Consider the following 17193-nt stretch of genomic DNA (forward strand, 5'->3'; position numbering starts at 1 on the left):
AGCTAGCTTCTTTATTTCCACCTCCATAGATGGTCTTAAAGCAGCTTGGTTTTAATTCGCCGGTGGTGTCCGTCTCTCGCTCTTTGACAGCGAGTGGCTTGGTTCTCGGTGTCCTTGCAGGCCTGTCTGGCAGCCTGTCCAGGTCGAGCGCTGGCGATATCAAGCGGGAGGACAAGGACGACGACGAGAACTCGTCCATCGCCGACAAGTCGGATGACGAGAAAAAGGACATGAAGCGCATTCGAACAAGGTGTCTGAAGCACTTCCCCTCACACACACACACACACACACACACACAAACTTAGTCCTACTTTAGCTACTGCACATTCCGCACCACGCTGCCCATGTAGTTCCACACAGTGGAGTCGCATACGTGTGTAAGGAATATTCTACTGATTACACCGCACAAAATTATTCAACATAACATTTCTGCATTTATTATGGGAACTGCCTTAAGACCAGCGCAAGGGGACACTTGAATGAAAGGATAAGAGTTGGATGTAATATTTATTTGCTAGAATATATCAGAAACAAAACCAAGATCCAAGGCAACTTCTTCATGTATAAGATGGATAAAAAAAAGTATTTGTTAACTGGCTAGTTAATAGTGGACCATTAGCTCCACAGAAGGCCAGTCTGTGGCCAAAAACATTTTGTTTTTTAGCCACTTTCAATCTGGCATCCCTCTTTTGGGCATGTCAATAGGCAAAGAAGTTCACATTATGAGCTTGTAGATTGGCTGTTTTCGCTATTCCTCATATAACAAAGTATATAGGCGTTTAAGTGGTTAATAGTTCCTTGATGAACTAGCCAATAAAGGCTTTTTTATTGTTTTTTGCGCTAGAAGAGTTGCTTGCATAGTCCATAATTATTTTTATGTCCTTGGACATTTATGATGTTGGTAGCTTTCCAGATCAAATGTGGGCCAATGGTTGTGTTGCTCAGATTTATAACACCACCACACATCATCAGCACCGTGTTTGGTTTTGTTTTTGTTGTCAAGAGAGACTTTTCTCCCCCCCTTTTTTTAAGCAAAGCAAAGCAAAGCAATCACGTTAACCACACAGCTTGTAGAAGCGTAATGCAAAAAGAAAACAAAAAGATCACACCCCTTGTATTATCCTTTTTTAGTAGTTAAGAATAAACTGATAATATGGAATCATAACATTGAATCACTGGGTGAGCCCTGGATCTAATCTAATTAAATTGACATCATTGTAAATTAACTATGTCAATTAGGCTGCTCCTGGAGTAGTCGTCTGCAAGTACTTTAAGAAAATGTAGCCTTCATCCAACATCAAACTTCTGAAACATGCTGTATGTACGTACGGGATAATACACCACTAGGAGGTGTTTAATGCATTACGTGGAGGGGAAGAAGAACCACCCGTCTCAAAGCGCAGGTTGGTTGCCTCCACAGAGTAATAAACAGGGGAAAACGTAAATATCCCAAACAGTAGCTATGACCTAACAATGAAGGAATCGTTTAGTCCCGTTGACAGCTGGCTGAGGTAAGCAAGCGATCGTCATGCACATTTATAAAGCATTGAAATTCAGTTTGATTTTAGTTAGTGAGCCAGGTATTCCATTATCAACAACAATACCAACATTACTTGTTTATTGCATATATTGACATTTTGATGAATTGATCGAAGAATTGGGGGCAGTGTGCCAGACCATATTATTTTATTTTATATATATATATATACGTTTATTAATCATATTTGGAGAAAAAAATCACGCTTGACTAATACCACCTCGCTCTGACCACTCTGGTGCCTTGTCCAAATAAACTGTTAATTACATCCAAACAAGGAGGGTCGTACTCACAATTAAAAGTACATTTTTTTGGTTCATCATATTATGGAGGAGGAAAACATTAAGTTCTTTATTCATCCAGGGGTAGTAGCTGACCACAAGTGCTCAATTTCAACAATGCCCTACACACACACACACACACACACACACTCACACTCACACTCACACTCACACTCACACTAAAACCTGGGAGCTGACCAGTACAACCACAGTCTGATAATGTTGGTCACTGAGCAGGTCCATCCTGCCGGTCCGGGGAATCGAACCGGTATAACCTTCTGACAACAAAGTGTGCTCCTCTAACCTTTAGGCCACCGCTACCTTAATTCTGCGTGCGACCCTCCTTATTTTGATTAAATAACTACTGCAGTGCACACACACACCACCAGGGTTGCCAGATCTGCTGTGCTTATTATAATTTCCCAGCAAGATTGTATTTGAAAATAGCCGATGTACAAGCTCACAACGCGTCGCATCGCGACGCGTTGTGAGCTTGTAGATCTGCTATTTTCAAATAGCTGATGTATAAGTGCACATGTGGCCCATAGTCGCTTCTTTTGGGCTGGTTTTCCTAGACCTGGTTGCTTGTTTCTCTCACAGAATCTGGCAACACTGCACACCACCATCAGTAGGCGAAGTAACTTTCGGTTGAACCGTACCCATACATATACCCACTGTCCCCCCCCCCCCCCCTATCGTTTGCCGTTTTATTTACATTGTTTGTTGGTCTTGGCTGGTGTTGTTGGGCCAGTCGGGACGGCGAGCTGGAGGACGAGGAGGACGATGAGGACCTTCCGGTGGAGGTGAAGGCGGAGCGGGAGAAAGAGCGGCGGGTGACAAACAACGCCCGCGAGCGGCTCCGCGTGCGGGACATCAACGAGGCGTTTAAAGAGCTGGGCCGCATGGTCCAGCTCCATCAGAACAATGAGAAACCCCAGACCAAACTGCTCATACTGCACCAGGCCGTTAACGTTATACTCAACCTGGAGCAGCAAGTCCGAGGTCAGTTGGTTTGGTTGGTTGGTTGTTGGGGGCGTCCAGGGAGGAAGGAGGAGGAGGAGGAGGAAGGAGGAGGAGGGTGTCCACATACACAGCCCTCATCCACAGTCTCACTTCTTGCTGCTCCCTGCATCTCAAAGCTTCTGTTACATTACATTGCTTTTCTTTGTTTACATTTTTTTTTGTTTTAGTTTTTCTTCCACACCACCAGTACTACCGGTTGTACAAATCATGCAACCGTTCTTTAAAGGACCATACCGCCATGTCTGACATGTTTAACCCATTAAGACCTGAGGCGATTCTTTAAAAAAATCTAAATCCTAACAGTTTTTTGAAAAAAAAAAAAAATCACGATTTTTCAAAAATAGCAGATCTACAAGCTCGTAGCGCGGCACTCGGTGCCGCGCTATGAGCTTGTATATCTGCTATTTTTGAATAGCCAAAGACATCTAAAGTGACACAGAAGCGTTCCAGGTATCAATGGGTTAAGAGACTTAAAGCCTGTTATACGTAGTTGACCGGAGAACCCCAGGGCTCTATACTAGTCCCCCCTCCTGTTTTTTGTTCTCTACATTAAATATCATTTGCAGAAAATAGCCGTTGTGAGCTTGTAGATCTCCTATTCTCGGCCCAGCGCTAGTGTTCGAGGGGTAAAGCCCTGTTTATACTGAAACCATCGTACGACAGAGCATGAATTGGACATCCATCCATGACTTATTAAGCATGCAATGACGTTTACCCAACATCAACTCAGTTATTCAGGTAAGTTTAGGTTGTGTTTTTAATGGCTCTGATATCTAAAAAAGTAAACGGAAAATAATATCTTTATGTTTATGTACAAAATATGTCCGAACCGCTAAAAAAGACAAAGGCTGTGGTTCTTTAAGGTTCTGGTGCTCCAGGTTGAGTATAACGTTAACGGCCTGGTTCTGTACTGGTGTCATACCCGTGTCGTTTCATCTTTGAGATCTGGGACAAAGAAGTGAGGCTGTGTCTGTGGCCCATTCTCTGGTTCATCCTCTGGGGTATCACACACATCATCATGTCCTGATGTGCCCTGTGTTGCTCTAGTCTTTACAATGGACTGTCTGTCTCCTCCACTGTCCATAGTCTTTACAATGGACTGTCTGTCTCCTCCACCGTCCAAATGCTTACATGTCTCTCTATCTCTCTCTCTCTGCTAGATTAACATCACATGTTTTTTGTCCCTTCTTCATATTCACCTTCTGGTTTCGTTTTTGCCACTCCTTTTCTACTTGCTGCTGCTTCTAACCACCGTAGAGGCCCGGAAAGGGATAGTTCACCTCCATTTTTTGGGTGAACTATCCCTTTAAGCCTGACGGTATCTTTTTAGATGTTCTTTGAAGCTACATGAGGAGAGGAGACTGCGAGGAGACTGCATTTTATTAATAGTTTATTATTATTACTATTATTATGGATTATCGATTTTATCATATTTTATTATCTTATCTAGTACTGCTTAAAGTCTACCTGCCCCTATCTTAACATTCTGCCTGGTGGCTGGCCACCACAATAAACTTGACACAGGTCTTCATTAAAAAACAAGGGGCTGTCTTCTCTGTCGCCACTTTTACTATTAACCTCCTCATTGCAGTGTCTCTGCTGCATGTCCTGGCCTCTCAGATGTTTACCTTTTTTTTATTTTTTATAATTATTTTAGCTGCCTCCCTTTTTCTGTACACACTTTTCCATCTCTTCGTTACTCCCCCCATTCCTGCCCCCCCCCCTTTTCTTCCTGGTTTTCCTTTTCGCAGATGGCAGCAGTGACCTGTTCTTCCTCCTCATATATTCAGATAAATACATCCTCCTGTGTGTGTGATGTATTTAACATGACGCCACCAACCTTCTTCCTTCCTCCTGGCTTCTTTTCCTTTGTTATGGTCTGTGTGTCTGTACCTGGCAGAGGGTGTTGCTTCCTCTCTCCCTCTCTTCTCTCCCTCCTCCTCATCCTTCCTCTCCTCCTATCTGACAGTCCTCACACCCCCCACCACCTCTCTGAACTCCTGGAACCTCAATGACCAGAAACAGAAAAAAAAGACCCTATTTTAGTCGGTCGGCCTCGATGTGCGTATATAAACATCTGATCTGATCAGCACGTTATGATTTGAGGAGTCAAAATGTCGACCCACTCGTTTTGGTCTCGGTGGGTCTGCCAAGAACGCGTGGAGAAAAAGATAAATCAGTTGATTTCTCTGAAAAACCAAGGATATTACGGACGCGTCGTGAAAACTGTGACCGTTCACGTTCAATAGATCCAACACAAGAGAAAGAACCTCGTGAGTTTCCACCCCAACGCTCTCTCCTGCAAAGCAGCGCCGCCACACCACGGGAATCCTCCGTCCTTCAAGCAAGCAAAAAAACCCGATATGAACTGTTTGTTATGTTTGGACACATGGTGGTCAAAGGATTAATCCTTTAACCCTGACCTCCCACTTTGGGGTATTCATTATAGACGGACATTGTTTTGAAAATAGCCGATCTACAAGCTCAGAACGTGTTGCAATGCGACATGTTGCGAGCTTGTAGATTGGCTATTTTTGAAAATAATCTAGACCATAAATTGTGGTTATCGGCACTAGTGATTGTCCGTAGACAGAAGGCCAGTGAGCGGCTCCGGCTGTTAGTGAAAGCAGCTTGAGGGTTTAGGAACGTTGTAGGAACGTCGGCGCGGTTTAGAGCTCAGGTTGTGTTAACCAAGAACCCCCCTTCCTCCCGACCTCTACACACTGCAGCAGCTGCAGCATGAGCGTGACCTCGGTGACCGACGAGAACCTGACCGTCGAGGAGAAGGAGGAGAGGGAGCGCGGCCGGCGCCACGCCAACAATGCTAGGGAGCGGGTGCGCGTGCGCGACATTAACGAGGCCTTCCGGGAGCTGGGCCGGATGGTCCAGGTCCACATGCAGTGCGACAAGGCCCAGACCAAGCTCATCATCCTGCAGCAGGCCGTGCAGGTCATCCTGGGCCTGGAGCAGCAGGTGCGAGGTAGGTCGGCCACGATCCGTCCGTCCGTCCCATCCAGAGGGGAGACAGGCAAGGCAGCCTGATCCCAGGCCACCAGGCAGGCTGCCCCCAGCCCTCACTCGCCTGCTCCAGTCGCTATAGAGGGACCGCAGAGTCCCTGAAAGAACTAAAAGCCACCGACCGACGGTCATGTCTGTCGTCACCTCTCTACTTCCGCCATAGCCATTTCATAACAGCTAATGAGACGGAGGGAAGGAATGAGGATGAGAGGGAAGGAGGGGAGGAGGAAGTATATTCCTGCTCTTCTGCCAAAAGTCTTGTAGTTTTTCCACCTTTCTGCCCACTTTCCTGTCCTGTCTTGTTTTCACCTTCCTGTCTTGTTTTCTCTTCCCATCTGTTCTCTCTCCTTTTCCGTTTTCCTTTCCTGTTCTGTTTTCTTCCAGAACTGCCACATTGCTGTTTATTTTTAATTTAATTTAATTTCCAATCACAGAAACGGATGCAATTATTAATTTTATTTTTTATTCTCCTTCTCATTATGATATATTAAACAGTATGTCCTGTTTTTCTTTTCTCTCAAAAAGAGCGTAATTTGAACCCCAAGGCTGCCTGTCTAAAGAGACGAGAGGAGGAGAAAGCTTCTGGCGTTGACCCCCAGATGCAGCTGGGAGGAGGTCACCCTGGTCTAGGAGGAGACGGACACAATGTCAGCCATATGTAACACCCAGGTCAGTCATATGTAACACCCAGGTCAGTCCTGTCAGCCATATGTAACACCTAGGTCAGTCCTGTCAGCCATATGTAACACCTAGGTCAGTCAAATGTAAGGCATTGTAATGATACACGCAAGCTTTGGTTCCATGTAAGTCAGCCTCCGAGCAGACTTGAGAAAGAGAGGACCTCCCGCAAAATTCTCCGACATATAAAGATTAGTGAAGACTACTAACGTGGGAAGTTGCGTAAATTCCTTTACGTTCAAAATATGGGTGTAAACCGCTTAGTGAATCGGGCCCAATGTGTCTCGATGGGATCACCCCCTAAGACGAGGAGAACCTAACCCTGTACGGTCAAAAAAGTGAAATGAATACAATTATATTACTTTTTCTGATGAGGTTACGGGCCGAAAATTGATGTGTAATGTTTCTTTCTCTCTTTCTCTTGCAGTTCCTGTTGATTGTACAGCCCTTAGAAGACGTGGCCTTATTCTCTTATCATGCATCTCAGCGCGTTTGTCCACGCGTGGAAGCACACACACACACACACACACACACACACACACACACACACACACACACACACACACACACACACACACACACACACACACACAGCCAGTGGCCACATTCCTGACCATGATGAATACAATAGTAAACACACAACATTGACAACAGATGACAATTGTTTGAGGACCTTTCCCCCCTAGCAACAACACCTTGAACTCTGTTTGAGGACCTTGACCCTAGCAACACCTCGGACTCTGAAGAGACACTTGGTTTTTGGCGAAGTGGGAAAACGGAAGATAAACGACTTTCTGTCTAAATGGTCATGTTTTTGTAAGACGTTTAAAAAGAAAAAAAGAAGTTGCTTTACAATGTTGGGAGCAAAATTTGTTTGGATCAAATAGTATTTTTGGATCAATTGCTCATGTGAGCAAAAGAATTTGCATTGGTGTCCTTGGATCGTTATTTGGCATTCCCATCTGAAAAAGGAGGTCTTACTTTCATTATAACAAAGAGGACACCAGATTATTATTAATCTTATCTTTGAATGATACCTATGTTTGAGTACGTGTCTGATTTATAAGCTTACTGTATAGCACTAAACGCTTGGGTAAGATAAAAGTGGCCATGATTTATAAATGTTCCTTTCGTTAGGATGATGACTGAAATACAGAGGTAGGTTTGGAGACATCCAGGCCATGCTAGCAGCATTATTTACAAACCACTTGAACCCTGGCAGCGCCCCTGTTCTTGGGGTGTAATGTTTGGCGAAAATAGTAGATCTACAAGCTCACAACGCGCCGCGGCGCGTTGCGAGCTTGTAGATCTACTATTTTCAGTGAAGAGATTCGGTGTAGAGCGAAATACTAGAGGACCTAGTACAGAGCCCCTTGCGGGCTCCGCTCAACTAAACTATAATGGGGTTTAAGTGGTTAAAGAAACTGGACAGCTTAGAAGATTGATTCCTCTATCTGGTATCTTGGTCATCGTTGGCTTAAAAAGATACCACGATCGTTTTATTTAGGTGTGTGGTGGATAAATCTGCTTTGTTGGGGTTATTTTTTTGTATTTTTTGTTTTTAATCGGTGGAGCCCTCGGCCATCTTTTTCATGTCACTGCCACGGCTATGGAAAAACGTAAAAGACTGCCAGAATGGGATACATATATATATATATACATTACACCACCTCACACACACACACAGAGACATACACACACACACACACACGTGAGCACAGACAGACTCGTGACTACTGGCAATCCGCCATGACGTAGAATCACACACGGGTCGGCGTCATGGTCATCTCAAGCTTCCTTTTCGGACACCGCTTGTTGTTGGACCGATGCGTAAAAAAAGAATTTGACTCTCACTGCCCGTGAAACCAGTCTTTTTGTTTGTTCTTGTTTGTTTTTCGAGTCAGATCCCACTCTGCCTCATCCCCCTAACCCAGGACGTATATGGACATGTGATCCGCTGGCATCGTCTGACCCCCCCAGCCCCCAAACCCCCCCCCAAATAAAACAACACAGCCAGTGTCATGCCAGCATGCCACCATTCTGTCCTGTCCTGGCCTGGCCTGACCGAGGACACTTTTTCCTTAACAGCACAGTGACCCTACACATGTCCAGGTCACACACACACACACACACACACAAGGTGAAGACTTATTGAAAAGACAGTCTGTATGTTTAGTTAAAAACTGCGTTTAGCTGGAAGCGTGAGGTGAAAATGGTAGTTTGAGATTTCAAAGGGATCATCAATGCGTTATCGTTGTTCACCTTGTGGTGGATTTCACCCGATTGCCAATCGAGTGACTTTGTTTTCGTTGTCGCTCCGCGTTGGAGAGCATTTGGTTTGTTTTCCTCTTCGAACAATTGCAAAAACCTTGTTTGTAAGGATCCTTCTTTTTGTAGAATTGATTGATTTATCATTGTTATTTTTTATTTTTTATTTTTTACTTTGTAAGATAGCTGTATGAGTTTTTACTTTTGAAATGCTTTTTTTCCTCTCCCTTCTTTTGTTTACATTGTTGAAATGTAACGCCTGACGTGTGCTTGGTTGTGCATTCTGTGTCGCACACCGAAAATGTCAGATAAATATAATGCTATTTTTGGTGCGCGACGCCGGCGTATAACCGAGTATAAGTCAGGCTTTAAGGCAACGCTCAGTTTAGATGCCAGGAACAAAGTGAGGTGTGTCTCTTCATCCTGAACATGTTGTGCCAGGTGCTCAGATATTATTGCAAAATGCCAACTTTATCTGGCTGACATCACACGATTGTTTGTTATATATCGGCCATTTTGAATAAGTTGGTTTCACGAAACACAGAAAGAAAGAAAAACGCGCCAACCACATACAGTAACATCAGAATAATCTGGTGTTTTCAAGACTTAATATCCTGACACGACTTAATATCCCCCCCCCTGCCCCATATTGCAAATGTCTAGTCCGCAATTAAATTGTTGAGTTATTGTGAATACGTTCTGCACAATCTTACAACATTACTTAAAAAAAAATGTTTCATTAGGACATAAATATGAATCATGAAAAATGAATCTAAAAAAGGGTGGCCTTAGTCATTTTCCTGACTTTGGGAGTTTTGATAAATGGTTACTCACCAGTGCCTGAAAATAACTTCTTCTCTGCTACATGGTGGATGTTATGTTACCGCATTTGAGGAATTTATAAATAGGTTGAACCTTTTTTTTATAATAATACAGATGTATAAAAAGAAAAGCAAAAAAAAAAAAAAAGATTTACATGGGAAACCTTTTGACAATGTCTCAGCACATCTCTGAACAATTAACACTTCACTGACCGACCAGTGACCACACTGATTTAACATCAGTGGCTGTAGTGGCATTGCTTTGGATTCATTGACCACAGGAAACCTAGCATCCGTATTCTACCTGGGGGGCGAACGTTTCTGCTGAAAAAAGCTGATCTTACAAGCTCACAACGCATCCGCGTTGTGAGCTTGTAAGATCAGCTATTTTCAGCAAACGAGATTCGCATAGAGGGGGAAATACTAGCGGACCTAGTATAGACCCTTGGGGGACCCCGGTCAACATAAGTATATATAGGTTTTTTAAGTGGTTAAGATCCATTCATAAAGAATCCTGACATCTACGGACGCAATGTTTTTGACCATAAATGTGACGCTGAAACTCTACTTAAAAAGCCTCTCCTCTGTCGTGTACCAGATCTGTTGTTTGGAATATAATTTCATCCTTTTTGATTGGCATGTTCATTTATTATACATGTACAGCAGTGTGATATGGCCTCATCAGTATTATTATTATTATTATTATTATTATTATTATTATTGTAAGCAGATGCTGATATATAACAGTATATTAGTTTACCAACCATTTTATCAATGTAAACTGATGCTAATATGTAACAGTATTTGGTTTACCTTCCATTTTGTCCATTCTGTCAGTTCATGGTCACAAATTTCCCCCCAATGATTTAAGCCCCAAATGTTATTTTCCTCTGGCTGTTTTTTTTGTAATGTTCTCCCCCCCCTCCCTCCCTTCCCTCCAGAGATTGTGCTCTTGAAAATGAGACAGTGATCACCGACGCAAAATTACTCTTCCTTTTTTGCATCTAAGAAACATTGTCTTCAGTATCCATTGAATTTATTTGACAAAAACTGGCGTTTTATTTTGCCAAGGGGTTGTTGGCAAAACTTAGCCCTGTTCTTTCCCCCTTGACAACAGATACAACGTAAACTCACTGTCTCACACTTATATTTGGGGACAGCATCTACATGTAGGATATTGTCCTCAAAGTGCCTCCAGTTTCCTATTTTTTATATATAAAGTAGATATTGAGAACTGTCGTGTATATAACAGTAATGTAGCAATAAATGTGCCATTTTTAATAACAAAATGTACCCTTTTCCTCTGTCTTTTTGAAGCTGGCCAACTTGATGGGGAAAGAGTTGTGGTAGGATAGATGTGATGAGATATGGTAGGATAGATGTGATAAGATATGGTAGGATACATAGGATAAGATATGGTAGGATGGATAAGATAAGATAACATACAGAGACAACATAATGAATTCCATGAATTTTACGATCAATTAGTTTAGTTTATTTTGATCCACATCAACAATTACACAAAACGTACCACACTATAATCCAATAGTTCATGTTGATTGATCAAAAAGGCATAGGCTGAAGCTCAAAGCTTATTTGTGCCTATCCTTCTTAGCCTGGTAAAGCCCCTCCCTCCGGAAAATCTCATTTCCATTTGATTAATGACAAATGAGATTTCCGGAGGGAGGGTTTACCAGGCTATATCCTTCCTACATGTTGATTTAAATAAGTTACATCATTTATAGAGTTCATATTGTATGAACACTCAAAATATTTCGTAATTACATTCAAGATGTTACGTTGTTTCATGTAATTTCAATCAAATAATCAAGGAATAATAAGTATGTATTTTATACTTTGCACTACAATGGTGAAGTGTAAAAATACACAAAATAGCCCATCTACAAGCTCCCAACACAATCGCAATGTTTTGAGCTTGTAGATCTGCTGTTTGTGGTATTTCACTTATTGGTTACAGTACAGCATGCAGTATAACACATTGCACAGACACTACTCAATGACCCACACACTGTTAGTCAGATCAACGTGAAATCATCATAAAAACGTACGTGTCTGTCCAGTTAAAATAGCCTACATTCAAATACAAGCTCTGGCTAGCTTGTCATTTAGGGCTTTGATGGACGGACAGGGGGACAACAGCGGGTCAGCTTGCACAGGGGGGCTTTGAAGCCTCTGCCTAAAGGGGAGAAGCTGATACTCTGGGTGGATAGAGGACATGGGTGGGGTCTGAAATCATCCTGTCGTGTACCGGATCTGTTGTTTGGAATATCATTTCATCCCTTTGATTGAAATCATCCTCAGGGCCTGTCTGATGGTTTCATCTATGGATGCAACTACCCATGGATCTTCTTAGTGATTATTCTATCCATTTTTATAAAATAAAATAAAAAGACCATTACTACATCAAAAGTAATCATCAAACTACACAATACAAACTGGTCAAATAATATAGAGACTTGTGAAAGAATTGTGAAAATAGCTGATCTACAAGCTCACAACGCCTCTCAACGCGAGGCGTTGTGAGCTTGTAAAACGCCTATTTTCACAATATTTATCTGTGGAACTGAGTCAAACTAAATGTAATGCCTCAACTCCTACAATTCCAAGTGCTTGTCGGCGTGGGGGGTCCCCACTTCAAATACGATTATTTTGGGGGGTCCCCAGTTCAAATATGATTATTTTGGGAGGGTCCCTGCAGTTCAAATATGATTATTGTGAGGGATCCCCAGTTCAAATATGAGTATTTTGGGAGGGTCCCTGCAGTTCAAATATGATTATTGTGAGGGATCCCCAGTTCAAATATGATTTTTTTGGGGGGTCGCGGCAAGGTTGAGAACCACTGTCATAGAGCATATAGTACCAGAGATCAGGGTGTGGATGGGAAAAGAAGAGGTTATATGGATGCCATGAGCTAGGGGTGGAACCTGCATGATAATCGATTTGTCCCACTCACAGTATGTCAAGAATGAATGCTGCTGCAGACAGTTTCTTGAAGATCATTCATTGTAACTGCTCCACTGACTGCAAGACACTCCTACTGTTCTTGTAGAATCTATGGACCACCATGTACTATTGTCTGTGGACCGTGTCAACTTGAGGAATGTGACAATTCCACATAACAAGTATCTTCCAGAGGAGTCAGAGGACGACAAATAGCGACTCTAACTGTTAGAGTTGTGTTAGAGTCTTAACACAACCTATAGTGCCTATAATGGGCTGGTAAATCCTGTCTTACTGGATTACTTGACGACTGTGTTGTTATTCAAGTAATTTCTTAAGTAAGTAATAGATATATGCTTCCAAAAATGTTTACTAATACTTGACAACATTTGTGACAGTTATTGTGTTGAAAAATAATGCTCCATAAAGCAATATGATACAGAAAGAAAAGTGCTTTCATATAGTCTATCTATATAATCTTATTTAATTGTCTCTGCACACAGTCTGCTGTTACAGCAGACTGTGTGCAGAGACAAGGGGCAGAGGGCTTCCCACAGAGAAGGATCATCATGAGACATTCCGCTACGCTAGGTGGCGGTGTTGCAACCCGCCAGTTGAGAGAAGAAGTAGTTGGTGTTCTTTCTAAAGGAGTGACATCCGGTCACGGTGACATCTGTACTACAGACTGGAGAAACCTCAGATATTTATCCAAACAAAATGATCGGGCAGATCAGCAAACTGATCGGCACGAAGTATGTGTCCATCGTCAAGTCCTGGTAAGATATGAGCATGCTGTCTGTGGCGGGGAGACCAAAGGAGACGTCAGGAGTGCGTTTTTGACTTGTAAACGTCAGCTAGCTTGCTAGTTAGCTTCAGCTAGCTGTGTGGAGGTCACACTAGTATAGATGTCAACAAAAGACTATCTGAACTTTTACACTGATATACAAGACGTTTAACAAACATAAATGATCTATCAGTATTATTATTCTACACATGACAATTTAATTCAGTAAACAGAAAAGCAACTATATAAACTAGTAGAGGCATGTGTAATCTTATCTCTCCTGATGTGTTTACTGTAGTGTATATGGTGTTGCTAACTATAGAATGGCTGATATATTCCATACTGTACATTGTATGCTGTATGATGTTGTACATTAACCCTATAGAGTGGCTGATATATTCCATACTGTATACTTTATGATGTTGTACATTATTCCTGTGGAATGGTGACATATTCCATACTGTACATTTTCAAACTGTATGGTGTTGTACATTATTCCTGTGGAATGGTGATATATTCCATACTGTACATTGCATGTATTGTGCAATAGCAGCCATTCTGGGGCTATAGTGTTGCTGACACTAATTTGTGCCAAACGTTTTCAGACAGGGCTATTTTACATTAAATTTTTCATCACAGAACTCATGTTTCCTAAACCCATAATATAATATTCAGAACAACCTCCCATTGTACTAAATATTTCCAACACGTTTGCTCCGCTATTTCCAAGCAAATGTTCTCATCTCGCCTGCAGTTTATTAGTTACCTTTGTGAAGAATAAATATATATATATATATATATATATATATATAAAAAAACACAATATACAACAAAGCAGGTGATCACCTGCATCATGTGTTAGGCCAAGCATCACAATAGTCCTTTTGTAACGTTGGATCAAGAGTCAGACTATCAATCATATTTGGTTGAGTCTGACTTTTACTTTCGTATCTATGATGTCAAAATCGATTAAATACATCTATGATAGTCTTGATCCAAGGCTAGTCCTTTTGCAGCTTACAGCTGCAATCCATAACTTTTTTTGTCCAACCTGGGATTCTAACCCTGTACTAGATGCTACATTTCTACCGCTCATGCAAGAGGCAACCCCCGCTTGGCCAGGGGAGATACGGCCTGTCGTAGCTCCTTTGTCATTACAGACTAGTGTTAGTGGAAGTACTGCTCAAAAAAGAATGCTGTGGGGTCCTAGCACCACAAAAAAAAAAACATTTATCTGGAATTGTTATTGTGAAAGTTTTTTTACACAGTAGGACTTTAATGCATTTTAGAATGTGCTTAATGACATGTTTGATGTTCTCTTGTTCATGAAGGGTTCCAACCCTGACGGTGTGGGGAACGGTTGGCGGCGTAGCTCTGGTGCACTTCACAGACTGGAGGTTGTTCCTGGACTATGTGCCCTACATCAGCGGCAAGTTCAAGGCCGCCGGCGATGATGAATAGAGCTACTTCCATTGATCTGAGGTATGGCAAACTGGAGGTTTGGTTCATGATATTCAAGTCTCCATGGGGTGACACTAATCGATAGGGAAAAAAAGTAATTTTGGGGGTGAACCTGACTGTAGTTCAAGGCAGACACAGTAATGTTGCACTTTTGTACAAAATAGGATGATGTCATATCTAACTATTCAAATGTATTACTCTTTATAACATGTTTTACATTGGTCTCACTTCAAATGTTACTCTGTACCCTTGATGTCTTCACTTATTAACCACTTAAGTTTTAAACCCCTATCTACTTCATTGACCCGGGTCCCCTAGGGGTCTGTACTTCTTAACACAAAGAAACAAGACCATATTACACCCATCCTGGCTGCCCTACACTGGCTGCCTGTGAGCTACAGAATTGATTTTAAGATTTTATTATTTTATACTTGCTGAAACCCCATGATCCAGTGTGCCGGCTTAGATCCTCGGATAGGGTCCTCCTTTTTCGGCCCGGGCCCCGTTGCTCTGGAATGCCCTACCCTTGGATCTTACGTAGGTTAGCAGAGTCAGTGTCCTTTTTTAAATCGCTTTTGAAAACACATCTGTATATAACGTGTTTTTCCTAAGGATTGTTTTATGGTCTGACTACAAATGCTGTTTTTATGTTTTAATGTTGTCATATTTTTCTTATTTCTATTTTTTCTCTTGCTGATTTTTGCTGTTTTTAACATGTATGTAAAGCACTTTGTAACTATGTTTGGAAAGGCGCTATACAAATAAAATTCATTCTTACCCCCTTTCTTCCCTTCTACACCAAATCTCTTTGCAGAAAATAGCTGACCCATGAGCTTGTAGATCAGCCATTTTTGCCCAATGTTTGCCTATTATGACATGCCCAGAAATAGGGACGCAAGGGTTCATGTTTATGTTCAGTTCAGTTCAGTTTTGTCACGTTCTCCTCTCCTAGACTGTGGAACCATTGGCGCACATGTCTGCATATTTGAAACTGATCATTGTGGAATGTTTTTGTTTATTTATTTTTGTTATTTTTTGTTGTTTTATTGTGTTGTTTTCATTAAGATATGGATGTCCCGTTTGGTGTGAAATAAATAATTGAATTGTGCATTACAAATGTGACAAAATAATGACATGTTTTGTGTTCCTCGTGGCAGTGTGGGTTGTTGGTCACGGCGGGGATGAAACGGATGAAGGCGACGACCCGGCGCGGCTGCAGAGAGAGAGAGAGACATAACACACACCTGGCTAACAGAGGCACACGCGTCATCATGATGCAGCCTTTGTAAAAAAAAAAAAAACATCAACATGAAAGGACCTGACTTCAGCCCGATACACGGACGCACCCTGAGATGTGTTGTGCTTCTGTCACAGCATGTAGGATTCTGAAAACAGATGCATTTCTTTTTTGAAACACCGTCTTCGTTCATGCATCATTTATCATTCCTACTCGGTTCAAGAAATGTTGTTCGACCATCCCCTGTCATTATTTAAAAGTCTTTTGTTGTACAGAAATGTATTTTACGGTTTTATTAAATCGGGTACGAGAGAACAGAGGACAAAGTTTGAAAGGAATTTAGCCCACACTTAGCCACAATCAACTTGGATGCACATAGCATTCATAGCATCTAAGTTGCTTTCGGCTGCCCCACACTATGGCTTTGGTTTATTTGACTTCTCTGAATGCCAACTGTTTTCTGCCCTCAGTATCTTTTCCTTGGGTCTCTTGTCAGTCATATATGGCTGTCATATGTCATACGGCAGGTCAAGGTATATAATACATTTAATTGATGCTGAAATGCAAAAACATGGCTCTTTAAACTCCACTGGCCAAACTTATGTGACTGTGAACGTCATTGTAATAAAAAGATTAAATTCTATATGTTCTACTGTATGTTTTTTGTTATGTGTGATCTGGACAACCGTTCAGATATCCATGATATTTGCAGCTAAAGGAATAGAATAAAGTGTGTAAACGTCATTCATAAAGATTATATTCATCTACACAGTGTTGATCTGTGATCAGATGGGTAAGGTAATGTAATTGCTCAATAGTACCTTGTGAAAGTCAACTAACCGTTTTAGTGTGACTTCCAACTTAAAATGGATGAGAGGTCAATGTAAGTGTGCATAATAAGTGATGCGTTTGTAGATAATTAACCTTTGGATGCATTTACCTCACTGTTCACAGATTATTATTGTTTTAATCCTAAATAATTTGGAACATAAACTTTTTTTGGCTTATAATGACACGGCCAAAATATGGATGCCAGGCTTAAAGGAGTACTTCACCCCAAAAATTACTTATTTTCTATCAGGTACACACCCCACCCCATGAAACCTTGAATTCATGGAGATGTT

The 17193-nt window shown here is 41.7% G+C and overlaps 2 protein-coding genes across 7 annotated transcripts in view; one reads left to right on the forward strand and one right to left on the reverse strand.

The window, feature by feature from the left end:
• LOC308092962 (transcription factor E2-alpha-like) overlaps nt 1-10917 on the forward strand; it is a 54967-nt gene extending 44050 nt beyond the window's left edge. For 3 of the 6 annotated variants that reach the window (XM_080439138.1, XM_080439137.1, XM_080439135.1), the window contains exons 18-21: nt 91-250; nt 5571-5821; nt 6385-6528; nt 6965-10917. In XM_080439138.1, coding sequence (XP_080295264.1) covers nt 91-250; nt 5571-5821; nt 6385-6521 — 548 coding nt within the window. In that variant the 3' untranslated portion in view covers nt 6522-6528; nt 6965-10917. Of the gene's footprint in view, nt 1-90; nt 251-2569; nt 2821-5570; nt 5822-6384; nt 6529-6964 lie in introns of all 6 variants that reach the window. The other 3 variants (XM_080439140.1, XM_080439136.1, XM_080439139.1) reach the window with 3 other exon arrangements.
• sirt6 (sirtuin 6) overlaps nt 1-17193 on the reverse strand; it is a 372587-nt gene that overhangs the window by 39788 nt on the left and 315606 nt on the right. The window lies entirely within an intron of this gene.

This window comes from Gymnoscopelus braueri (assembly GCF_963280865.1).
Source record: "Gymnoscopelus braueri genome assembly, chromosome: 10".
Lineage (NCBI taxonomy): Eukaryota > Metazoa > Chordata > Actinopteri > Myctophiformes > Myctophidae > Gymnoscopelus > Gymnoscopelus braueri.